This window comes from Harmonia axyridis, chromosome 6 (assembly GCF_914767665.1).
Source record: "Harmonia axyridis chromosome 6, icHarAxyr1.1, whole genome shotgun sequence".
Classification (NCBI taxonomy): domain Eukaryota; kingdom Metazoa; phylum Arthropoda; class Insecta; order Coleoptera; family Coccinellidae; genus Harmonia; species Harmonia axyridis.
In genome coordinates this window covers 17637699-17665110 of record NC_059506.1, presented here as the reverse complement: position 1 = coordinate 17665110, position 27412 = coordinate 17637699, and the positions used below count along the sequence as shown (strand labels likewise).

General features: G+C 33.4%; 1 protein-coding gene across 2 annotated transcripts; it reads right to left on the bottom strand.

The window, feature by feature from the left end:
- Positions 1–776: 776 nt before the first annotated feature.
- LOC123682904 (macoilin-2) lies at positions 777–27412 on the bottom strand. 2 transcript variants are annotated; one of them, XM_045621724.1, is made up of 9 exons: positions 27193–27412; positions 25434–25708; positions 19336–19522; positions 15496–15716; positions 15185–15318; positions 10565–10798; positions 6824–7063; positions 5721–6024; positions 777–2373 (listed from the first exon to the last, which is right to left on the bottom strand). In XM_045621724.1, the coding sequence occupies exons 1-9, from the start codon at positions 27270–27272 to the stop codon at positions 2159–2161; spliced, it is 1890 nt and encodes a 629-aa protein (XP_045477680.1). In that variant the 5' UTR covers positions 27273–27412; the 3' UTR covers positions 777–2158. The 2 variants fall into 2 exon arrangements, with proteins under 2 accessions (XP_045477680.1, XP_045477681.1); XM_045621725.1 differs by having other exon boundaries at positions 2172–2392.

The window sequence follows — 27412 nt, the reverse complement described above, 5'->3', positions numbered from 1 at the left end:
ACAATCCCAGATCTGTTCCAAAAACAAAAAATTTTCTCAATTTTATGAAACATAAAATGTTTTCTCCAGACTGAAGTTGTGATGTCAGGTCACCTATAATTTCCTCAATTGCAATGTTAAAAAACTCAAAGAACACATCATTTTATAAACCTTATTTCCATTTAATATCATGAATGGTGTTCAAAGATGAATGGATCTTGCTGTCTCAAAATAATATTCAAAAAAACATTGTTTCACATTGAAAACAATAATAATGAGCTTGAGAAGATTCTAATGTAATAGTAGATGAAAAAATATCAGACAACTGATTTTATTTTGAATTTTATTTTTTTGCATGTATATTGAATTTTCAATTGACACTGTTTCATAAGCATCATCAGAAATGATTATGATGGACATTTCTAATGATATAAGCTCCTTCTATAAAACACATATCGGATTGTTACTAGAATTCAATTTTATTGGTGCTTCATCCTAAGGGGACTTCAAATTCATTAAAAGCAGATAATAATTTAAGGAGGGCCAATTATTTTTAACAGAAAGAATTTTGGTGTATTTGAAATGATTTGTCGTTTTTTTTTTCAAAACGAGATTATTTCACTTCGTTCCTTCTGTAAACAACTACCACATTGCTACTATGCAACTGTTTAAATGTAGGTTATTTTTATATATACAAGAAAGTTGAACATACGAAAATGGGAGGTGGGGTTGTCTGCTATCTACTATGCCCCATAGTTCTGACGTTATTTTTTATGTTTTTTTTTCTTTGAATTTCGGAATTTTGAATATAAAGCGAGTTGATGTTTAAGATTTTTGTCAATTTTTTTTAATTTGGCGGTCTCCATGAATTTGTTTATAGCAATAACCTGCAACGAATATTAATTTTAAAAAGACATAGCAGCCATTGAGATTCGAATAAAAAAAATATTCTCAGAAAAGAAATACTAAAAATTTCAAACCTCAACTTGGGGTTGCATTAAGAAAAACTTGGGGCTGAGTAGGTAGCAGACGACCTCACCTACCTTTCATTTCGTATGTTCAATGTTCCTCCAAACACCCCGTATAGATTAAAAAAATGTTTCATAGAATTTCCTCATTTATTTTATTCAAATGGACATTCCACTGTAATGGCCAATATGTGTCTTATTTCAATAATATCTGATCTGCAAAAATTAAAATTTATCCATTCAATGGCAAATTGTAATAGAAGAAATCAAGGTGAACTGCATTTTAATGAAACTTACAAGAAATGAACACTATTTAGTTGGACACTAGTTAAACTCGCATGTTCTTTAAGTAAGCGAGTATAAACCTAATACCTAAGACATAAGGCATATTGGAGAAAAAAATGTAACAAAATTTTTTTAAGAGATCATTGTTCAGCCAATATAGTGAGCCATATGTTAAAAGAAGAAAATCAGTACCTTTGTGCTTAACAATATAAAGAAAAAATCCAATTAGAGGGATAATTCTCACAGATAAGGTACCAAAAAGTCATAAATTATATCACATTAAATAAGCTATCAAAGAAGCTAATACAAAATCAAAATTTTCGACAGCCAGCGTTTCTATTCTCAGATTTTCGTTCAGTTTTGTCAATAAATAAAAATTGAGGAATCAAATCCTTTACAGAAATGAAAATTTCGACAGAAAAATATGCCATCAAATATTTTTTAAATTTCGATTCATAGAACATTTACACTGGTTCCTAATATTATTCAATATGTGGCTCAAATTGTATATATTATTTTTTACAATACATAATTATTGATATTGAATTTTGAATGATTAATAAAACAGAAATATAGATGAATAAGAAACAACAAAACCTTCAGTTGAATGTTCATTTTTAGTGAATACAACAAATTTTAAATTTATATACTCCTAAGAGGATAACAATAAAAAACAATAAACTGCATATAATCTATATTGAAAAACGTAATTATTAATTTTCTTTGATAAAATTTAAAAGATGCGACGCTCTGAATAATAATACTGAAAAACAAAGAACTGAGGAATAAAATAACAGCTAACAAAAAGATCAGAAACACTGACTGCCTAAATCAAACAACTCGTATTAATGATAATTCACATCATTATCGAATCAGGTGTTTGTGTGTTTCAAATAGTAACGATGGGCAACGATTTTAGGGCGTTTTCATGATTCTGTGGATGCCACCAGCGACCCCTTAGGGGTATAAGCCGTAGCGTTGGGATCTAGAGTAGAACCAGGAGGACTCTCGGCCAGACGAACTCTTGAGTGATTTGTTGTAGAGGTGGGACCGCCAAATGTGTCATTTGGCATAACTGCTAAAACCTGGGCTATTTTACTCTTTAACTCTTCGATTTCTTTCTCTTGCGCTCGATTTGCGCCTGGAAATAAAATTTCATCCTAAAATTAACATTTGTCATTAGATTATCTTGGGAAAATAGCGAGGGTTCTTTTTTATTAGTTAATCTTCATTTGCTTAGAGAAAAATAAAGTTTATTATATTGATTTTGGACTCCTGCAGAGATCGATCAGATTTGATTAGTTCCTTTAAAAAAATAAAATTTTCAACTCCTGAAAATTTCGTAGTGTTTAGAATATGTAGAATGAAAAAATCGATGATTCTGCTCGAAACTACAGCATTATGTTTGAATGTAAAAAATATTGTATTGGCACAATCATGAAAGTACATAGAGAGAGAGAGAGAGAGATATTATTAATAAATATTAAAAAATAAAAATAAATATCAACCTAGTGATTGCAAGTGTTCAAAAAGTGGCAAAGCTAGCAACTTTGCCTTTGGTGTAGTTGTTCCAATGTAATGGTGTATCAATGGCTCCAATATGTTGATATTATTTTGGTTATTGGTGAATTTTTTGCTTATTTTTTGCTTATTTTTTGCATTCTTTCCAGTATTGGTTATATTTCCGTTGTCCGATAAAAAAGCTGATTGGATGGGTTGTACAGTGGGTTGTTGGGATGTCTCAGTTTTGTAATCTTACGTAAGCAAGTTCTTTCCGCTACCTCAATTGTATTCAGAGCTGTTTTTGTTGAATTTGAGAATATTATATGTCCATAGTCTAATAAAGGTCGGCATATCATTTCGTATAAGGTTATTACTGTTGTATAAGCTGTTTTACTACTGATTCCCATGTTTTTATAGGTAAGAGATATAAAATGCCCAGCCTTATAGCTTTTTTTTTTAAATTTTAAGTGTGCTTTGAAGTTCACCTTGTTGTCAATCTTTATGCCTAGGTATTTGCACGAATCTGCTGGAGTAATTGTGTTGTCACTTCCAAGTTTTATATTGGGAGAGTTGGCATTGATATTATTGCTAAAACTGACGAGTTTTGATTTCCTTGGGTTGGGTTGTATTCTCCAATGTCTCATTCATTCCACTGTTACATCTGCCAACTTCTGTAGTTCTTTCATACACTCTTTCAGTGTTTTGTGGTGGGATATTAAAGTTGTGTCATTAGCAAATTGGAGAATATACTTCCGACTGTCGATGTTCTGGTTTCTGAAATCAGATTGTCTGTACATATCACTGCAGAACAAATTGTAGAGTAGAAGAGAGAGTGGTGAGCCTTGTTGTAGTCCTTGTGCTGTTGTAAATTCTTCTGAGGTTTCACCTTTGACCCCGACTTCTAATTTTCTGTCTGACAGTACATATTTTCTCGTTCCTGTTCATTTCATGTTCATGGTAGGTTCGTATCTCGAATGAAAAGAACCAGAATTTTGAAATTTTCAGTTTCGGTCGGCTCTCGAATGCCGTGGTTGAGTTAGTAAATAGACAAAATCTGATGAGAGCATATGGTCGTTCGAAATTTAGTTTTTATGTTAATTTAGAGACTACGGATTCAATGAAAATAAATTTAAGCATTTAACTGTAGAATTACAGTTCAAAACTTCATACCAAATTTTATTTTCATAGCGTCAACAAAGTCAGATAAAATTCAAGAAGAATATTGCAAATAACGGGCCAATTTAAAAGTTCGCGGTCTAGCATAGTAAAACACATTTTTTTTTGGCAAAATTCGATTTTATTATTCAACATAGTTGCCTTCGAGGGCGATACAGCGATTATAGCGATCTCCAACTTTTCGATACCATTTTTGTAGTAAATTTGTCTTTCGTTTCAAAATAGGCCTCAGTTTCGGCGATTACTTCTTCATTGGCGCTAAATTTCTTTCCAGCGAGCATTCTTTTGAGGTCTGAGAACAGGAAAAAGTCGCTGGGGGCCAGATCTGGCGAATACGGTGGATGCAGAAGCAATTCGAAGCCCAATTCATGCAATTTTGCCATTGTTTTCATTGATTTGTGACACGGCGCATTGTCTTGATGAAACAGCACCTTTTTTTTTCTTCAAATGGGGCCGTTTTTTTAACGATTTCATCCTGTAAACGATCCAATAACGCTATTGATGGTCTGGTCATTTTGGAGGCAATCAAAGATATTATACCTTGCGCATTCCAGAATACTGATGCCATAACCTTGCCAGCTGACTGTTGTTTTTTTTTTCTCGCTTTGGATTCGGTTCATCGTGTGCAGTCCACTCAGCCGACTGTCGATTGGACTCCGAAGTGAAATGATGGAGCCATGTTTCATCCATTGTCACATATCGACGCAAAAATTCAGGTTTATTGCACTTGAACAGCTTCAAACACTGCTCAGAATCATTAACACGTTGTTGCTTTTGATCGATTCTGAGCTCGAGCGGCACCCAATTTGCACACAGCTTTCTCATGTACAAATATTCGTGAATGATATGATGTACACGTTCAGATGATATATTCACAATGTCTGCTATCTCGATCAACTTCATTTTACAGTCATTCAAAATTATTTTCTGAAGTTTTTTGATTATTTCGTCGGTGACAGCTTCTTTTGGGCGTCCTCTGCGTTCACCATTTTTTTTCACCACGTTTAAACTTAGCAATGATGGTTGATTTTCTTGGTGTAGACCTGATTGGAAAGTAGCTATAACGTCACCACATCCTTGCGGAGTATCATAGACAGAGGAGGAGGGGGTTATAAAGTCATGTCAAGGACGCTATTGGCGCATGAATGAACGAGCACGCGAAAGCTCTTCACTTCATGTAAGTGCTTTCCTTATTTTGATTAGTGGTCGGTAATTCTGAACACATATCTGAAAAGGTTGGAACACAAAATTCATAAGACTTTCCACTTCACGTCATTTTCAAAAACAAATCACCTAATCGATATCTGCAAGATCCCAAATATTAACTGAAATAAAATATAGTAACCTTTGTCTTCATGGTTTGAATTGATATTATGAAGAAATGTGAAAAGAATGTTCAAAAATAAAAATTTAATTTCTGAATATATTCTAATATTTTCTGGAATGTCTGTCAAAATGATATGGACCCATTATAACATAAGAATTGAAAGGCATTTCAAACCCTAAGTTAATTTGGAGTTTGCTCTGTCCACAGCAGGTAATTGAAGATGGTAGGTGGTTGACTTATAAATTGTTTTTAACGATATGTGATAATAATTTTTTTTAATTGAAGAAAACATCGAAACAAAAACTATATGAAAGGTGTTTTGAGTTGAATTCACAAAGCTTTGTTCTGTGATTGTATGCTATCATAAAATTTTTAAAATAAACCTACAGGCCATACTAGTTCTAGATGTAAAATACGGTAAAGTACCGACTATATTCTGTTATAAAAAATCAAAAGGAAAAAAATACTATGTATGTACTCACTTTCCCTGATTTCAACCTGTCGTTTCGCTTCGCCTAGAGCACTGAACAAGTCCAATTTGATTCTGGTTTCTGCAGAAAGAGAATTTTCCAAATGTGTGTTTTTTTCTTGCATCGCAGATAACGCTGACATAAGTATGTCAGTATCGCGCAACTGTTCTACCAAGAGTACATTTTCTCTATCTATTTGCTTGTACTTATCTTCAGCCCAGTGCATCGCTGACCTACAATCAGTCAGTTCGTTTTCCAGCTCGCGACGCCTCGTTTTGCACTGTTCTGTGCATTCTCGGGAAGTTTGAGCAGCCACCTGAAAAAAAAACTCTGTTAATAATTTTCATTACATACATTCCTGAGAAGTTGTCATTTTTTCTTAACTTTGCTTATAATCACTACACACGTGTAGTGATTAGTAAAATAAGTAAAACACCAACTGAAATTAACTATAACAATCTCTTTTTCGAAATAATAAGATAACAGAAAGCATATCATAGATAGTTGTTCTCAAGTTACAGACCGTTTCTGAAAAATGACCGTTTCAAATATTTCGCTTTATCTTGGTTTCTATTGAGATATTCGAAAAATTCTAAAATGTTTTATTTTTCAGTCATTCAATGGTTTATATGATACTCATAACAGATCATAGAAATGAATGACCGTTTCAGAGATATAGAGGTATCTTATTACTTCAAAAGAAGAGATCTTGGATCCTTGAAGATTTTTTTCTCGTTATAGAGATGCTTTTAGCAAGCATCAAATTATTTAGTAAACAAACTCATGTATAACATAACCTTAAAACTCAACATCTCAAGATTGTGAACGTTTGATAGATCACGTGACCATGGTGCAAGGGGAGCATGCGTGTTTTATCGAAGATGACGATATCGAAGAATATATGAATGTGTTTTGTGAAAATAAAAAGAACAATTTCTTCGATTGAAATTATTGGAGATGGTTAGACTACATTTAATTTGTCTCCTCGTGATATCAGGATGTATTCTATTTCTACATAATGTGATCATCTTGAATACAGTTTGCACGGTTGTGATTTTTTTAACGCTTAGGGAGCTTACGTTGGGAATGGTGCGACCGGTATGGAAATATTTTACCTGTGCAGCTCTAGCTTCCTCCTGCTTTCTACTTTTCCTCTCTTGATTAAGTTGGGTCTCAAGATTAGACCTCAGCCTCCTTTCTTCTGCCAGCCGTCTTTCCAGGCTGGCTAAATTCTGTTTTTCTGTCGTTCGACTGCTTTGTACATTCTGCAATCTCTGTTGTAACTCCTCCACTTCACGTTGGAGGGCCGAGATTTCACCCTTTAATACTTTTTCACTAGTTGTAAGAGTAGCCACCTGAAAAAATCCGACATTGATCAAATGAAATCAAATTTGAAGATTTTTGGGTGACAGTTAGGATATTTTTGAAGATCTATAAAGAGAAAACCAAGGTCCGATTTTTTTTTCATTTACGGTTACACCTTCCCCTTTTCCCTGGCGCACCCCCAAAATTTCCGAGGTGTCGACACTGACAGTTGTGAGAGAGAAAAAAGACCGTTGATTCGCTCAAAGTACGAGACAACCATTGAACGCTTGTTTGATCACGTTTAATTTGATATATAGCTTGGCGTGTTCAGTCAAAGCGAGGGCGTGAGGCTCTAAGGCGCCAAGCCCCGGAGTGACACGCACCTGACTGGAAAGCACTAATGCCCGCCACTCACGAAGCGTTTGGTAGCAAGCGTTCAAGTAGCTTGCGCCGAAATGGTAGCTAGTCTGTCATCCCTTGCTGCCATTGAAACCTGCCACTCGAGAGGTTGTTTACTTGTTTTATTGAGTATCCGGGTCGGATTTCAGATGGTCACAGACAGCTGGCAATTTATCAGGTACCGTCGGAACTTCGTAGCGTACCAAATTCTTGTGCAAAATGAAAGAATTTTTGATAGGTTTCATCGAAATATTTAGGCAGAAAACCTGTCGATGGAAAATAAAAAGTTCAGCATACGCAAACAGGAATATCAAAAGTAAAGCCTATGGGGAACTAGTAGAATATTCCAAAGGAAAATTACAGAATGAAAGAGTAGATGTAATTTCTATTTGGCCGATATCATTTTCCATTGTAATTGTTTATTGTTATTATCTTTCTCTTTACATTGAAATAAACATTCATTAATTGGAGATCTTCTTTCCCTGGAATGTCCCATTGGAAGGTAGTCTTCCTATCAATCATTTTTACCAATTTGAAAACCGTAATCGAAAAAAAAATTTTTTTGCAACAACTTTTACCCATATCTGTAATGTGAGAAAATGAGGTTTGACAAGTTCGAACCAAATTACTCGAAATAATAATAATAATAATAATCTTTATTCCTGACTCTTAATCAACAAATGTTGGTGTCAGAGCCTTTGTAAATTGTTACAAAAATAAACTTTAAATTCTAATATATATAACACATAATTTTTTATGAGATCCTAGTTATTTTTTACATACATTTTAAGGTTTTTAACAAATTTGTAATAGTCATTATTTTCCACTATGTTACTCTAAATAATTTTTTTATTACCAATTGTTCTCATCTAATACTGGATTTTCTTAAAATGGAGTTATGAAGGAAAATGAGAGATTCCTGGGATAATTTTAAGAATAAAAAGTCCCATAAACATGAGCTCGCTAATGCATTGTAGGCTTTACTTTTGATAATCCTGTTTGCGTATGCTGAACTTTTTATTTTCCATCGACAGGTTTTCTGCCTAAATATTTCGATGAAACCTATCAAAAATTCTTTCATTTTGCACAAGAATTTGGTACGCTACGAAGTTCCGACGGTACCTGATAAATTGCCAGCTGTCTGTGACCATCTGAAATCCGACCCGGATACTCAATAAAACAAGTAAACAACCTCTCGAGTGGCAGGTTTCGATGGCAGCAAGGGATGACAGACTCTAGCTACCATTTCGGCGCAAGCTACTTGAACGCTTGCTACCAAACGCTCGAAAAAACGCTTCGTGAGTGGCGGGCATTATATTTACTGCGTGCGGAAAATCGACACCGGTACAGAGCGCGAGGTGTAAGGTGTGAACGGTTACAGTGACTATATATTATAGATGGAAAATGAAAGTGGTGCCAGATTGCTAGCCTGTGGGACACCGCTGTTTGCGATATATTTATTTCACTTGTGACCTCTGAAATCGACAATATTGTTAATTGCATAATTCTGATTATGCAATTAACACAGATGTACGCTACTCCATCGATATATGAAATTAATTCAAATTATTTATGGTTACTATTCTTCAATCACAATATGTTCTATTGTTTAATTATGGCAATTACTCCAACTTTTCTGTTCATATTTCACCAGGCGTATATTGTTTGTCGATTTTAGAGGTCACATATAATTCATATTTTCGGAATTTATTTTTTATATTCATATTTTGGAGGTAATGTAAGTAATATCTAGAAAACAATATTATGTCACTCTTGAAGTTCTGAAGTCATAAGTTTAATTGATTGATGATGACAAACCTTAAAAGTCGTTTTTCTCAGAAAAAGTTTTTTGCACTTAGCACATATGTGCGCTACACCATCGATATTTTTATACAGGGTGTCCCGTAAAGACCACGTCAAACCGAGGGAGAATGTAGATCAAAGGATAACCCACCTGCTATGACAAAATTCCCATTATAAAAGTCTTACCGTTTTCGAGATATATTTTTTTTTGAAAATAATGAATTTTTGCCCCTTTCAATAGTTTTGCGGACTCGAAGTTACCGCACATTTGAATAGAACTTATCCCCACCGGTGGATTGGAAGGGAAGGTGAAATTTTGTGGCCTCCTCGTTCACCTGACCTAAATCCTATGGACTTTCATTATTGGGGCTGCCTAAAAGACAAAGTATACGCAAGATCCATACCTGATGAAGCCGAATTGAGAGAACGCATCCGCAATTCGGCTTCATCAAGTATGGGTGTTGCGTATACTTTGTCTTTTAGGCAGCCCCAATATTAAAAGTCCAGAGGATTTAGGTCTTCATGTACCCATCCTTGGTACAGGAAGACTCGTCGCTCCAAATGATCTTATTAAAAAAATCTGGATCTGCATGATGTTTTCCAAAATTTGCCGGCAAAATTGAATTTCGTTGAGGTGATTAATTATGCGAGTAATATTTTCACACGTAAACAATTGCCATTGTTGACTAAGTAATGCAACATCGAAGATTTCTTAACAGAATTGATTTTGTCAGAAACGTACCCATTTGGATAAAAACAACCATATCTTTTTTCTTTTAATAACAAATGACTTGTGTGATACCTCTTTGAAATCACTATAAAATAGACAATTTATTGGTGTAATGTGCAGCAGTAGCTCGGTACATTTTTTTTTCCACTACGATGGGCTAAACTTCATGAACAAAATAATCCACTACCAAAATTTGCAATAAAAATATTTCTCATAGCCCCACTTTAAAATTTTCGGAGGATGTTTTTAATGTAAACGTTAAAATCATTCTTCAGCAATATTTTACTGAAAAAATTAACCAGAAAGATATAAAATTGTACCAAACGTAAGGGCAAAACTATTGAAAGGGGCAAAAATTCATTATTTAAAAAAAAAAAAAATTATCCTTTGATCTACATTCTCCCTAGGTTTGACGTGGTCTATACGGGACACCCTGTATATGTATGCTGAACTGAATATGGATAATAGATTGAGCTCGGTAGGAGCTGAGATAACTGTAGAATATGAACGACTGGGAAATAATGAAATTTGGGGTGTTTGAGCATGGCAGATCATCCAGCTGAAGAAAACAAGACCTTAATTTTCAATGGAAAAAATTAATTAATTATTTAAGTGTCACCTGCAACCTGAGTTCCTGTTCACTAGCCCTACTACTTTGTAAATCACTTCTTAACCTCCTGGACTCTGTTTCCACTCGCTGTAAATATTCAGCTGCTTCACGATCCTTATCCTGTTCCCTCTTCTCCCGTTTTCGTGGGGCAGGTTTGGACTCAGTCTCCGATGGAGAGTGGTGATGGGTGTTTTCTTCAGCTCCGGCCCCCACAGCTGAACCATTAGTGTGCGAATGATTGACCTGAATTGAAACTTTGTTAATTTTGTTTTCAGTATATTCTTCAAGATAAAAAATTTCAAATATAAATACTCATTCAATTTACAAAATTAACAAGAAATATGCAATGTCAAAAAAATCGGGTAACTCTCAACACTAAAATCAAAACGGAGGAAATCATTGACATTATATACAGGTTGCCCTTTTTCGAAAGTTTATTTCTATTGGCTATATCCAACACCAAGAGCCAAGGTTTTGTAGCCTTTTCTGATGAACAGCCTTCGCATAGCAAGTGTTTGGCTGTTTCAGTGGTCTCTTGACAGAAGCGCTTTTCCCATGTTTTTCATTTCAAAAGATCGACTCAAGTAACTCCTTGGGAGGAGCCTGGGTCCAAAATAATTCAAATGAACGTTTCTTAGTCTTCAGGACATCGAATGCAGACATTTTATGTGAGTTTGCTTTCAAGATCAAGTACATTTTTTAATAAGGTATATATATTTTTCCTTTCAAAATCTCATTCTTTGTAAAAAACTAAGAACATTTTTTTCTTTCATTATTTTCATAAAATGAATTTCCTTGGAGACATGAAGTGTTTCACGCTTGAGATAAACCCGACCCATGAAAAAGTACTTCAAAGTTATTTTTCATAGAATTAAAATTTATGTTATGTAATAAGCGTCCAATTTTCACAGGACGATTCCTCAGTTATTTATAAGGTGAAAAGTTCATATCCGCAAGGCCTTCATTTTTGAGATATATAAAATATACTTTATATATAAAATTTACTTTCATTTTGGTTTTTCGTAAATAATTAATATTTAATAATTTAATTAATAATTAATGTCGATATTCGGAAGGAAATTAGTATTTGGGGATTCCTCAATATGGGCAATTCAAATAGTTTGGCCCTTGATTATAGGGGGCGTCACCTACGTCTTTGTCTCTTTTGGGGAATCACAACTTTGTCGTGCATGTATGTATCACATTTTCTAGAAGAAATATCGATTTCTTTATCATTTTCACGTGGACAAGATATGCTTGTCACAAGTTGCTACAAGCAGCCGTTTTCGAGATATTTTGATTTGAATCAATCGATGCATCCAATCTACTCATCGATTCGCAAAATCTTTGAAAATAAAAGTGTCGAGTAGTTTATTCCAATGTTTTTTTTGTGCTTTTATGTCAAAGAATGTATATTTAAGCATAGTTATTATTATCGTTATCGCAATTATTTGTTAAAAAATGGTAAACTTTACCAAAATAAAAATAAATTTTTAAAACCCTCTATCTCAAAAATGAAGGCCCATGCTTATATGAACTTTTCACCTAATAAAAGAAAATTAGAGTACCTAAGGAAAGTGAATGGGTGTCACTCGACGTTATATCGTTATATACCAATATTCCTAAAGCCCTAGTTTTGCACATTATAAAGAAACGATGGCAATATATATCTGCATACACAACAATTCCACAAAATTTATTTTGCAAAATAGTTGAGTACATTTTTGATTCTAGTTACTTCTCCTTTAACGGTGTAATATATATGCAGATTGATGGCGCAGCCATGGGAAATCCGGCTAGCGGTACACTAGCCGCCTTAGTTATGGATGAAGTAATAACGATAAGCTTAAGAACGCTAACCTTTGATGTCCATTTCATTAAACTATATGTAGATGACACGATTTTCTCTATACCAAAAGGGAAATCGGACGAATTACTCCTAAAATTCAATAACGTTCATCATAAACTGCAATTCACCATTGAACGAGAGTCCGAGGCAACAATACCATTTTTAGATGTACTGTTGATTCGAAATGAAGATGGAACCATAAGCACCAATTGGTATACCAAACCCACCTCTTCTGGTAGAATGTTGAACTACCGATCACAACACCCCACATCGCAGAAGATAGCAACTATAACAAACTTGATGTTCCGTGCTATTCATTTGAGTGATGAAAGATTTCACAGAGAAAATGAACTGAAGATAACTGAGTTACTAACAAGAAATAATTACCCAACAACCTTGGTCAAACGTATTCTTAATCAATATAAAAGGAAAGTGCTCACTAACGATGCAGGCTCGAGGAATGATGAACGAACCAGATATTACCGTTTTCCTTATATTCAAGGTCTATCTGAAAACATGAGCAGAGCCTTACAACAAACTAACTCTTCTGCAAGACTGGCTTTCTATCCACTGAAATGCGTCAGTTCCCTTTTCTCGAAAATCAAAGATAAAACTCCAGATGGTTTGCAATCCGATTTAATATACAAGATCCCTTGTAAAGACTGCAGCAGATGCTACATAGGTATGACCAAACAGTATCTTAAAAATAGAGTCTACCAGCACGGATATGATTGTAGACCCACTAATAAAGATAAAAATGAAAAAACCGCTCTAGCCGCTCATCACTTCAACGAAGACCACAATTTCGATTTCGAAAACGTCACCATCTTAGAAAAAGAAAAAAATTATAAAAAGAGATGTATCGGTGAAATGATTCATATTTCTTTAAACGAGACGGTAAATTTGAGGACTGATGTACAGAATTTGAGCACAATATATCACAACATTTTAGAGAGATACAAACGGATGATTCGTTCTTGACGAATTTCAGGAACATACCCCTTTCTTTGACATTAGATAACCATATGACGCTCGACGTTCTGCATATGACAGATGACACGGAGACTAGTTTCAGCTGTTTTATTGTAGGAAATATCTTTTGAACACCCTAAAATTCTAATAAAAGATTATAGATAGTTTCATCTGTTGACCAGTGGACCTGTATATTGTATATTGAGTTCTTAAAAAATTGACGACACAGTTTTATGTCCACCTCAGAATATTGTGAGGGATTATTCATATGAATTGGTATGTGTTTTAAATTATGTTTTTATGTTGCTCTGTTGTATTTTGTTTCTGCACCTACTAGAGTATACTGCTTTTTTATATTATGGCACTATGTTATGCCCCATGTTTTCAATGTCGTTCTGTTTCCAGCCTTGAAAAAGACCAGAAATAAAGGTCGAAACGTCGGCATCTCATTAAGGATTTTTATTTCCCCTGTCCTCTCTGCCACTACATAGTTGAATACTTAAAAAGTCAGGACACGAATGCCAGTGATGACTAATAAATAACTGTAAAATATCGGACACTGATTACATAACACTCTGTATACTAATACATCAATATTAAACATTGAAAAAATTGGGTGTAGAGTTAATGCGCCTCCACGTGGTGAGCCCTGAATAACGCTAAATGAGCTAACATAAGAGGCGCCAGACAATCTCCAGATTATCTTTAGATCTCCTGGCAAGACAATCACAGACGCAACAAAGATGACGCTATCAACAAATGGTTCTTCTAAGGACCAATTGACAAAAGACCTTGGACCTATACGAGTGTGCCACCTCAATATAGAAGGCATAAGCAGAGCGAAATGCCAATTTCTGCACAGATTTTTGAAAGAAAATTATGTTGACCAGGTCGCAATTCAGGAAACGCATACAGAAAATAAAGCTCAACTGCGCCCAAGAGAAAGATTCCAAGTTTTGACCTATTGGGCACTACCTATGACTGACCCTATGATGTAGCAACCTACGTACGCACAAACATAGAAAATGTACCTCCACTGAAAACAAGTCGTTTTTTCTTCATACTTTTTTTACGCTGACAAGTTTTGCACGTAGAGAGAAAAATATTCATTATTTCTAAGGTTATGTTTGCATATTTTCGAGAAGTTTCATTTTTCAGTCTATCCCGACCGGCGACCACCATGTCCGACGGCCACATGAGCTGCTTCAATTATGTCAAAATTTTAATCTACAACAAGTCGTACTTCATGGGCTCCTGTTTAATCACTAATTTTCTTATTCCACAAATATTAATTACCTTAAATCGCTCTCCTGTACTGTTTTTAAGATTTCTGAACAGCTAATTGTGCTTCTTCAATTTCTTCAACTAAATTGTCATAGGTTTCTTTTGTCAGAATTAAAAGTGGTCTTCTTTATTTTTCAGAACAGCTTTAACTGACTCGCATGGGAAAAACGTGTTTTGTCTAGTACAAACTTAGTTACAACTAGGAAAAACGCGTTCTATCTAAAAACTAGTTTTGAATGTAGAATATGCATGCTTTCTACAATGGTAATTTCATAATATTTTTATGAGAAAATCTTAACCAACAAGAATTAAAACGTCAATCCTCATAATATTTTACATTTCTTCAATTTCATTGGCAATGTTTTGATGTGAGAGAAATCAATAGAGAAATATAAAGGACCCCAAGAACTTCTACCTAACTATTTGAATGAGTATTCATTTTTTGAATCAATAAAATTGAACACATTTACATAGTTTCAAACAGAACTATAATCTTAATCATAAACGGCTACATGATAACTCACTTGTTGCTTTTGCTGTCGATCTATGTGTTTGTCATGCTTATCGCTAATTTTACTTTGTTCATGATCATTTACATCGTTTTTGCTCTTATCTAAAGATTTTCTGTGTGATTTACCATGGCTGTTATTGTGAACACCTGAAATTAATGTGAATTAGTTTATAATCTAAGGTTTGAAATTCTTTTTATGCTTAATATTTGTTCATTGTAGGAAAGTAAGAGTAACAAAAAATAATATTGGATTATTGGGTGTCAATAGTTTTTTTTTTTGCTTGGAAGAATAAATATTTCATTGCAACAATATAAAATGCTTACCATTGGCTATGTGACCATTTGAAATATGACTGTTTTTTTCATGGTGTGAAAGACGATTATTATGAATATTCTTAGTATTATTTTGTACAGGAGAGATAACAGGTACAATTGAATTTTCAACAGGCTCAGTATTTTGAGTTAGAGTATCATTTGGCAGCGCTTGCTGAATAAGCTGCATATAGAACTCGTTTTCTTTCGCCACATCACGCTGTTTTCGCTGCCTGAAAAAAAATATGGTTTAATTTTCATACTATATTTTAGTTATCTACTTTCTACATAGATTAAGTGTTGGTTACATTGAAACCAACTGAATACTTGGTCTTTCGTAGTCAGACCAAATCACATGAACCTACATTGAATGATAATGGTTATACTGCCAACGACTTATCATAGGTATTATTATAACTCCTTATTTCGGTTTGCCTATTTTTATTTCTAAAATGCCTTATTTTATTAGACCTTTCCCGTGTTTATTTTGATGTCATAAACAGACTGGGCTGATTTCAGCCAGATGTCTATAAAAAATATTTTTTTTTAAGGTTTGCAGCTCTGAAATAAAACCCGAAACAAGCTGATGTTAAGGCCCTGTTTTTGTTATCCTACCAAGTGAAAAAGCGGAATGAGCGCATAGGTTAGATTATTCTGAAGTTATCTCCATTTGCTCTCATAAAATAAGGGAAAGTTTTCTGCCTTTTCGATATTTTTCTGGAAAGAGAAATATTTCGACATTAAAAAATGCTGTTATGAAAGGATTCTGACTCGGAACATATCGAAGTGAATTTGGTATAATTTCACTTGTTCAAATTCGTAAGAATAAAACAATACAAATGAATATTATTCATTTCACCCAATATTGTTCATACATTATAATTTATATAAAAACATTAGGTGCGATCCCAGAGATCAGGTACTAATTTTTAATTAAAAATTTAAATTTATCTATCCTGTATATTTCTCCTTGTAAATATTCTTGTATATATAATTTAGGAAAATAATAATAAAAACGCTGAAAAGCAAAATATGTGTTATTTGACGACAACCTCACCACACTCTGTTATGGAATGAAGATACTTATATTATATGAATTATACGAAGCCCTACTGACGATTCTATTGGTAGTTCCAGTATGAAAAAATCCCGTGTTCAAGTCGCTAGAATTATCTTAACAAAATATAAGTAGTAGACACAAAAGTATTTTTAGATATAATGATCATGGTGCATGTGGAATTATGGGCGTGAGAGATTCATATTTGCCGAATTTTCATTGCGTATGAACATTTTTTAGTTGTTATTTTTCATGCTATGTCCGTTTTAAGAGATCATAGTTTGTTTTTTGGTCAAAAATTAATAAATCTTTATGAAAGTCCCTATAACACGCCGAAAATCTAGATATTCAACACTGGTGAGTTGCAAGTGAAGCGCACCTTCAGTTACCGGTTGATACGCGCCACCTCTCATTTTGACCGTTCTAGTAAGCAGAGCAAAGCACTCGCGCTTTCTCCTAATGCACCACCCGAATTTGTAAGACTTCACGAACTGACAGCTGTGAAAGGCCAAATTTGTTGGCAGTTTGATTTCTATGTGTCCCAGTCATAGCGTAAGCGTGAAGTTCTGGGAGACTGGAAAGCACCTATTAGATTAGGGATTATGACAGTCCCGAATTCAGATTCAATCTCAACATTATAGGATTTCGTTTAACTAGCTTTACAACCTATAGTCATCATTGCTCTAGTTCCGTTATTTTTTAAGTTGAAATTATGAGCACTGAGCATGAGTTCGAATAGAATTTAACACAAAAAATTAATGGGCAGGCTGGCTGGTCACCATGAGAAACAAGAATGTATTTGTATATACTGGTAGTATGAATTAGCAACACCAACAATATATTCATTGAAAATATATAATATATAGTACCTGCAGCTGATAACTAACACGAAAACTTCTGATGAAATGTCTGACTATTCAGACCAACTATGACCTCTAATAGTGAGACCCTATTAGAGCGTTGCGTTGAGTTGTCTCAGGGTAGACGCTAGGTCGTTTTACATATATGTAATATGTATGGGGGAATTCGCAAAGTTGGATATGCTTGACAGCACTGAACCAGCAAAATGTCGGAGTAAAAGCGCTGGATTCTATGCTAAATCATAGATTTACGTTGAGTTTACGAACGCTACTTTAACGACAGTTCAAATGAATAATCAAGTTAATCTGTTTTATTTTCTCACATATAAATATATTTATTTATTGCCTCAAATACATAGTTATTTAAAAAATATTTTTTTTTTGTTCTGTGAAAACAATTTCCTTGAACAATCTTTTCATACAACAATAATTACTCAGGAAATAATTTTTTTTCACGAATCGACAGAAAAGAGACGAAATGGGAGGAAGTGTGATGCACTGCGCCGTCGCAGCTCTGGTGCGAACTCCGAAGACTGACAGTAAGAGAATGCTAGACTTGCGCGTCGACGCAACGCAGGTGTAGCATACAATGCGGTGATCCGTTGCGAGAAAGCGACGCAACGCAACGCACTAATGAGGCCTTACTCTTAGGCCCTTTTTCACCACTTTCTACCAAAGTTCCGGATATGTAGCAGGCGGATGGTAAATAACAGTGTCGGATAACTTTTTTCCGTTTCACCACTCGGGTGCCGGATAAAATATGTATCAATTATCTAGCCGATAATTTGATACGAAGCTCTAAAGACAACAACAAAAAACAACAACAAAAGTAGTGTCGTCCGAGCGAAACTATTTAAGAAAGGAGTTGGCGTCTTCTATTAGATATGGCACATAATTGAATGCTATCTTTGATAATCGAAATCTGGACCTAAATTAACATCGTCATATTCAACAAATGATCAACTCAAAGAGTTTAACAAAATTAATTGAAATATCTAACCTATTCTCGTTCACACAATGACAATAGCATTCTAATGACTACTTCCCCTGCCATGAAAGTTACGAGAAAGTGGCCACTTTAACCAATCCGACATTGGTGAAACACAATTTTAGTGATATGTGTCTGATAAGTTATGACCAGGCTATCCGGGACGTTAACAGAAGGTGGTGAAACAGGCCCTTAGTCGTGCCAAATCTATTCCATGCGACAAAGGCGGTACGTTTCAATTATTTGAGTTGTTTCGGGTGAATAACTTTTTAGAATTCAACTATACTCAGTCCATTTATTGTAGAAACAGATTGATATTTTAATTTTGTCGCTCAATAAGAGCAACCAAAAATTTATTTGCAGGAGACTAACTTTTATTGCAGTTTATCTATTTCGGGAAATCTCCGCTTCCTACTCATAAATTTTCAGTCTTTGCTCTTTGTTGGTTGGCATACATTCGTTCATATTCATAGATGTCGCCGAAATTTCATTTGAACACATTTAAAATATTGTCATGCATATCAGTAGGTTGCATTTCTTCATAATCTAATATTTGATTTTTGTTATCGCTACAATTGAAGAAAAAGCAGATTTATAATACTATATGGTTAAAAAAACTGGTAGTGCATTATCGTTATTAAATGATTGCCAAATTCCCAAATATGAGAGTACACTTATAGATAAAGCATAATTTAACAATTCATTGACCACAAAATATTGCCAACACACATAGGTTCTACAATTAATGAACATACTACGATTACACCAATAACATTGGTGTTATTTTATAGATGAATCACTAAATTATAACGCGTTTATAATTATTTAATAAAATTTTACCAGTATTTTTTATGTTCGATTTAATGACTCAATATTTTTCTTTAAATATGTATTATATATATATTAATGAATAAACAATATTTTCGGGTTTTCAAGCAATCCCCTACCTCATTCGGAAGCCAATATATGATTTGAAGCCAAAGCCAAGAGTAACAACAGGGTAGCCTATGCAATGTGCTGCGAAAGGTCTACACAAGTCCAAATGGCCAGGCATATGCTTTATGTCGCGAAGTCGCACGGCTGTTTCCAAATAGACAAAAAGCATCCAGAGTACTATGGTAGGGGCACAAATACCTAAAACCAACACATTCAATATAATGAAATATTTTACTGTTCATATAGAAAATCATTCAATGAAACGACTATGGATATAGCATCTCTAAAATTAAAATTATCAATATAATAAATATTACACTATTTATTTCACAGATCATTCAAAAGAGACTCCTAAATTAGATAATGTCATTAAATTTAAACTTAAAATACTACAGGACGTCCTACATTCGATGCTCACTGAAAGCTTCTTGAGAACTATAAGACTTAGAGAAAAAGTCTTCAAGGAACCCTGATCTATTTTTCCCAATAGTAAGATATCACAAAGCAGATCATTGATATCTTGATTCGTTCTCGGGCGTTTCTGAAAAATTACTGTCTCTAATATTTCGCTGTATCTTTGTTTCTGTTCGGGATATTCGAAAAATTCTAAAACGTTTTATTTTTCTGTAATTTAATGGTTTATGTGATACTCATAACAAAGCATAGATTAATTACCGTTTTAGATATAACGAGAAGAATTGACGTTTTTCAAATGGGAAATCCTATATTTTTCAACAGTTTTTTATTTGGAGATTTTTTAAAACTCATCCCGTTACCGGTTTTCCAAAAATGTCACCCGTTTCAAAATATTGAGTTCTTCAACTTCATCCTTGAAATGGGACACCTTCATAAATATTTTTCATTAATTTGAAAATTTAATTAATTTTGTGTATATTGTATAATTGTAATAAACTAATAGATAGGGTGTCATATTTCAAACACGCCAACTCCCCTCTATACCTCTAAAACGGTAATTAATTTCTATGATCTGTAATGAATATCATATAAACCATAAAAATTACTGAAAAAAAAAACAAATTTTCGAATATATCGAACAGAAATCAAGTTATAGCGAAATATTTGGAATAGTCATTTTTCAGAAACGCCTTGAAAAGAAGCAAAATATTTACGATATGATTTCTGATATCTTATTATGTAACGAGCGTTCATTTAAATTCGTGGTCAAGGGTTCTGTGGAGAAATTCGAGTTGATTTTCTGTGATTACAAGTAGCGCTTGGCTTGTACCACATTACTAATTTTTTGTTTACCTATTTCCAATTTGGGAACTATAACAAGCTATACAAGCTAAGCGCCACTCGAATTTCTCCACAGCACCCTTGATCACGAATTGAAATGAACGCTCGTTATTTCCAAAAAAGAGAATTTTTTCTCTAAGTCTTATGTCCTCGAGATGCTGTCAATGATCATCGAATTTGGGACACCTGTACATTATACAGTTAAATAATTCGATGTCAAATATTCACCATAAAAATTCATGACTTATTAAAATAGATATCTCCATGAAAAACATTTACAGACATATATATTAAGAGAAAAAAATATATACATAAAAATAACGACCAATTTAAAATTCGCTCAACTTGTATATAATGTTTTTTAACAGTATATAAGCATCTGGTAGCTTATTGTATAGTTTAAGACAAGTATGATTAGGAATTTCATTGCCAATGGAAGGTGGCATCCATATCTTCTATATACAAAAAAAGGCAATAAAGCCAAATTCCACATTTATAGAGGCATATCAGTAACAAGCTCTATTAGCAGGTTATATGGAAGAGTATTGAGAGATCTAATAGAGGCAGAAATTACAGAAGAAGAACAATGTGGGTTTAGAGCTGGAAGATCGCACACATATAACGTTTCCAATAACGAAACAGATAATAGCGAAGAGATCTGCTGTTAATCTAGAAACTCATATATTTTTTATAGATCTTTCAAAGGTTTATGACAATATACCCCCTCCAACAAGGTATGTAAAATTTAACAAAACCATTCCATCAACCAAATTTCAATAAATGCCCTGAAAATTTTTCACAAAAATTCCACATCGCGAATAAAAATAGGATCCGGGTGGTGAAACAGGCCCTAAAAGACTAAGGAGCAACAACTATCATTGGTGAAGTAAGAAAAGTCTTACTTCATCAATGATCTTACCTGCTCCTTATTTATTATTGGGTCCCTAATACATTTCGTTCCCTTGTACGATTTTTGTTTCCTGATTTGTATTTTAATTTCAGGAAAAAAATAGAATCGAATATCTCGAGAGGTCGCTTATGTAAATTTATTGCCTTCTCGCGTCAACAGCATACAAGCGATTCCAATATTCAGATTTTAATTTTTGCATAAATAAGTGTGCATTCATTTCATAATTTTTATATGCTTATAATTGTTTTTTTATCGTTGGCTTATGAATGCAAACTACTGAGTGTTACCTTTTCGCAAGGTTCAACAAAATTTGCGAAGATGTTATCGATACAAGTTGAGGATTGCCTGCTTTTTTGAGATGGTTCACAGAACATAATATATGTACCTACTATATTGAAAAAGCAGAAAATCTCTATAAGCTGAATTTTTCATTCGTATGGCCTGCGAAGTCTTCATTGAAATCCCCAGCGACTAATTTGGTGGTCAAAATAAATTTTTGACATTTTTTATTAGTGAAACAACTAATTTTTTTAATCTGAAGTTCAAAGAAACGAATAGTTTTATTGATAAACAAAGGCAGAAGATCAACTAAAACCTAATAAGTGCAACAATTTATTAGTAATTTACGTAACAAGTCCGGAAAATAGGGTTTTTTTTGACGAATAGACAAAATTCCAGGACGAGCGTAAGCAAGTCCTGGAAGTCTGTGAGCCCAAAAAAACGTGTTGCGTGTTGCGTACAATATTTTTTCGGCAACCATTTAAAATAACACTATGGCTGCTGCTTTCCATATTTTATTGCGATTGCGATCAAAAAACATGCAAATTTTTGACAACTAATTTCATATGAACTGTCAGCCGTTATCTCGGTTGCTATGGATTCTATGATTCTTTTCCGACCTAGTCCGGGAAATGCTACTTTCTCAGAGAAAAAGCGTCCGGGAAGTGAGCACTTCCCGGACGGTTGCCGAAAAAATACATTTATGATTATTTTTTCCCTAAATGGATGACTGAACAAAGAAAAGATTTATTTTTCTCAAAAAAATTGTATTGCTCATCTATCAAAATTGTAGTATGCTATTTGATTATGAGAACAGATTGAAAAAGGTTTATTAAATAGAACTTGCTATGATCGAATCTTAAAAATTTTTGAATGAAAAAAATATTTCTTATAATTTATAAGTTATGTACAAACATTACCCCATCAAGTTACAAAATAACTTCCCTAAGGAAAAAAATAATACATATTATGGAAAAGTATAAAAATAAAATAAATTTCCTTAATAAGTACAACTTCTGAACTAAGAGATATTTTCTAAAAATATTCAATATACAGGCTGTTGACATTCGGCCAGAGTTATTTTTTTGGCTTTATGCCATTAAAACGTCCATAGCGCATCCTTTAAAAATTGTAAATATCAAATTAGCTCTATCGTTGGAAAGACCGTGAAATTTCTTATTATCATGATGTCCAAAGAAAAACTTTCAAGTGGATTCAATGGTTAGAAATGGGCACCATAAGTCAATTTCTTAAACTACATTAGCCTGAATATTTCCATTTGGTATTTACGTGTAACAATGCCGAATATTGTATCAGACCCTTAGCTTTCAAAGTCCATAACCAATTTTTATTTGATTACTATACAGGATGTCCTGTAAAACGATGTCAAACCGGCGCATGATAGCTTAGGTCATGCCCGACCAGAATATCCAAATTTGATTTTCAAAAAAGTGTTATATAGCGTATTCGACAGGCTGCACCAGCTCGAATTACTTCGAGATAATTATGTCATTTAGCTCTAAAAAAATTCGAATTAATTCGCACTGGTGCAGCCAGTCGAATACGCTATTAGTTTTCGAGATATAGTTAGTATGAAAATCGTCAAAATCTACACTTTAGTCATTGTTCTGAGTGCCACAACTACAAATATTGGTATTTGGTAATTCTTCTTTCGAAAGAAAATTACATATTTTACCAAGTTGCGTATGGTATGCTCAGAAAAAATGAATGATTCCAACATTTTAATTTTTTCAAATTTCTTCATCCAACTTCGGATATTTTTTTCATAACAGAAACGATCAGTTTCTGCTATGAAAAAAATATATAAGACTTACTCGTCATGTTGAGCTAAAAGTTACCTCTCAAGTAAAATTTTCGATAAAATATCATTTTCTGCTTGACACAATGAGGAGAAAAGATATCGACATTTTAATGATAAGGGAGAAAAGGAGATTTTCTCAAGGTACCTATTTCGCATTCCAGCGTGAAAACTGCATTCGGTCATTTTTATTTTTGGAGAAAGAGCCCGACACTGATGGTGGAGGACTCTCCACCTTCGGTGTCGGGCTTTCTCCAAAAATGAAAATGAACTCATGCAGTTAGTGAGGCTAACTTTTGGCTTAACATGCCGTGTAAGTTTAATATTATTTTTTCATTGCAGAAACTATAAAAACTGGATGGAATCATTCATTTTTTCTGAGCATACCATACGCACCTTGGTACATATTTGGTCATGTTGGGTAGGCTGATGCGCCTGTAATTTTCGATCGGAAGAAGAATAACAAAATACTAACATTTGTAGTTGTGACACTCAGAACAATGACTTATGTGTAGATTTTGACGATTTTCATGAAACTGTCGATATCTCGAAAACTGAGACACTTGTATTAAAATCAAATTTGGATATTCTGGTCGGAAATGACCTAATCTATCATCATGCGCCGGGTTGAAGTCGGTTTACGGGACACGCTGTATAATAACTTTCTGTTTCATTATAAAGTCAGCTCAAACAGATGGATTTAGTTTTCAAAAAGTAAATTCATTTCTGATAATATTATAATGAATGATTATAATGATTATGATTATAATGAAAACTGTGTTAACGAAGGAAAAACGGTGTAATATCAAATAAAAACTTGTGTTATGCAGGGTTAGAATAACAATATGCATCTAATATGAATTGACATGTTTAACTCTTTAAATAGTTAAAGAGATAGATATAGATCTAATGGTGTCATTCTCCAACTTATCTGATTATGCAAAAACTAATGTTTCAATCTATTAAGTGAGAAAAATTTAATTCAGCTGTGAAAATTCTTGAGATCTATTCTATACATATTAACCACGACCTTTGATACTTTCCAATGGTAAAGCTTATTTCATATATAAACCATTTTTAGAATAGTTTTGGATGTTTTAACATTCAAATTGTGAGGGGAAAAATATATGCTATTGGATATCTTTTGTTGGAAATCAATTGTAAAATCTACCCCTGGCCATTCGTTACCTCAAGGTAAACAACCTGTATATGGTCATAGTATAAGGAAAGGATAGTAAGCCAACCGCCGTTTGACGGCAAGGAAATAGTCACCAGGGGTCGCTACTGTAGTTGGATTTGGATAAGTAACTCGAGAATAGATAGCGCTGAATCATGAGCTATAGATGGCGCAGAAATAATACGATAATTCATTCAGTGGCGTGGTTGAAAAGGGGTCGCATGACATTGCCAACAATTTTTATGTTATTACTTAGTTATCACAAATACACGCCACTGGCGTAAATGCTAATAAGCATTTACTAAAATATTTGAAATAGAGTGGTCAGAAGATTTCTATATTTTGATATTGTTTCTGCTCTGTAATAACAGAGCAGAAACAATATCAAAATATCAAAATCTTCTGACCACTCTATTTCAAATATTTTAGTTCTGCAAAATAACAAGGATTTTTTCAGAGGGCTCCACTTTACGGGCCAATTTTTGACAGTAAAATTCGAGTAAAACGTGAGTACAACTAGATGGCGCTCAACATCAACAAAATCGAAGAAAGCACTACACTGGCTTACTATCCTTTCATTCCTTTCCTTATACTATGATATGGTGAAGATGATGTTATCCATTTCAAATCTTTCATCGAAATATGTATGTAATATTGAAACACTCACCTTTATCTGTGTGCCAAACATATTGTACCCAGACGTAAGTACTGGCAGCAAAAAACAACCAATGAACAGGTATGAAGAAAAAACACAACATATCTGATGTCAGAGCTATACAAACAAAGAAAATTGAAAATGCCAGCCCCTGGTATTTGAAGCTGTCGTACACGCTACGCAGCAACAGGTAAAATGGCCATAAGAACTCGAAACGAAACTCCAAGATGAAATCAGCTAATATAACCAAAGCCCAAAGGGATAAAAACTTGAGATAGAGGAGAGTGCTGCAAAATAAAATGTGCGATTTAAGAATGTTTATTATATTATTGTATATTGAGAGTTTTTAAAATTTCCTGACCAGAAGATTGTGTTTTTTGTAATAAACCTTAGCTATAGTTCGATAAAACAGTTTTCTAATTCTATCAATGTTTTATTTTCATGGAAAATTTCCTGTTTTCGTATTATTCATAAAAGCACATTTCAAATTTTGTGGTGGATATTCAGCAACAATATTTTTTGATTCCCTAAATGTATAACAACAGAATTTTTCAAGTTAAATGCTTTTAAATAAAATGTACTACATGGGAATATGTAGAGTTTGTGTTTCTGGATTTGGCCTAGAATGTTTCTTTTTGTAGTCCTTATAAGTATAAACTTTTCCACAATCACAAAGTATCCTGTATTCACCAGTTTTGAGAAGTAGATCAATTTTATCTTCAGCACTTCAAGTCTAAGAAGTGCTAAAATTAATTTGTATATCTGATAGTTTATTGCAAATATTTCATTATGTTTACAAAAAGGAATAAAAATCCTATTTTTTCAAATGTATATGAACAAGTTTCAGATTAAATTTTTTTTTAGGAAAATATTGTATGTTTTATGTATTTTGTACTGATTTGTGGCAATAACTAAACTGTATTATTAATATACTTAATGTTAATTAATAAATTGAGACATATATTTTGACTTGAATTAAAATATGAATTAAGAATTTCAGGTCAGCTAGAAATACTTATTTTGTAGTTTTTTCAAATATTTATTACTATCCCCATTACTTTATTTTCATTTAAAAAAGGTGGATGCGCCGCAAGCAACGTAGCATATCTATGGAAGCTAGCCCTATATTTAACAAAAATATGAATTTTTGAAAACTGTACTTGATATTGTACTTTGTTTCTGAATAAAATTGAAGATTTACATATTTTAATTAACTTTAACATTTATTCATGAGTGAAATGTATTGTTATGTAATAAGAAAATAAATTGTAAAATATTTCCAACAATTTCATCGACAAAAAGTTACAGCAATATTCAGAAACCCATTTGAATTGCAACTTTGAAATGACCCCTCTTGAAAACAACACAGATTATGGTATTCGAACACCATAATTCAACTTGAGAATTTTGTTCAAATAAACACATTACTTATCTTTGATGAAAATATTAATATTTGCAAGCAATACTTCAAATAATAAAAACTTAGAGTAAAAATAATAATACACATAAAGTTTGACAGCTGGTCGTTGTATAACCTAGAATATACAAGAAGCGTATTAAGCGTATAAGTAATTATTTTCTTCCAAACTGGCAATGTATTGAAGAAAAAATTGGAATTATCTAAATATTAATCTTCTTTTATAGAAAATTATTCAATTTATTTGGGTAAACCAGCCATTTTGAAACACATATGGGTTAAAATTGTTTAGACTGTGATGATACATTTGACAAATACCAGATGAGCGATTACATTATGTATGCAAAAACGTACCTTCCGTAAATCCCTTCAGTAATTTTGTTCCTTTTTATGGGTCGTCTCATCTTACCAATCTCAACATTTCGTCTCTTCATAATTCACATAGGACCTCTACACTAATTAATAGTTTAATTCACGCCAAGTCAATAATATACACTTTATCGATACCTCATGGATATTCCTTCTAAAACCTCGCTTATGCGGTAAACGTCTTTTGTTGTCAACTGAAACTACT

Excerpts from the sequence above, each read along its gene's own strand:
- LOC123682904 (XM_045621724.1), bottom strand. The coding sequence starts at position 27,272 with ATGAAGAGACGAAATGTTGAGATTGGTAAGATGAGACGACCCATAAAA. Across the intron at positions 15,717-19,335 it reads TATATTGGCTTCCGAATGAG|GCAGCGAAAACAGCGTGATG; the intron begins GTAGGGGATTGC and ends ATTTTTTTTCAG. Across the intron at positions 6,025-6,823 it reads AGGAAGCTAGAGCTGCACAG|GTGGCTGCTCAAACTTCCCG; the intron begins GTAAAATATTTC and ends TTTTTTTTTCAG.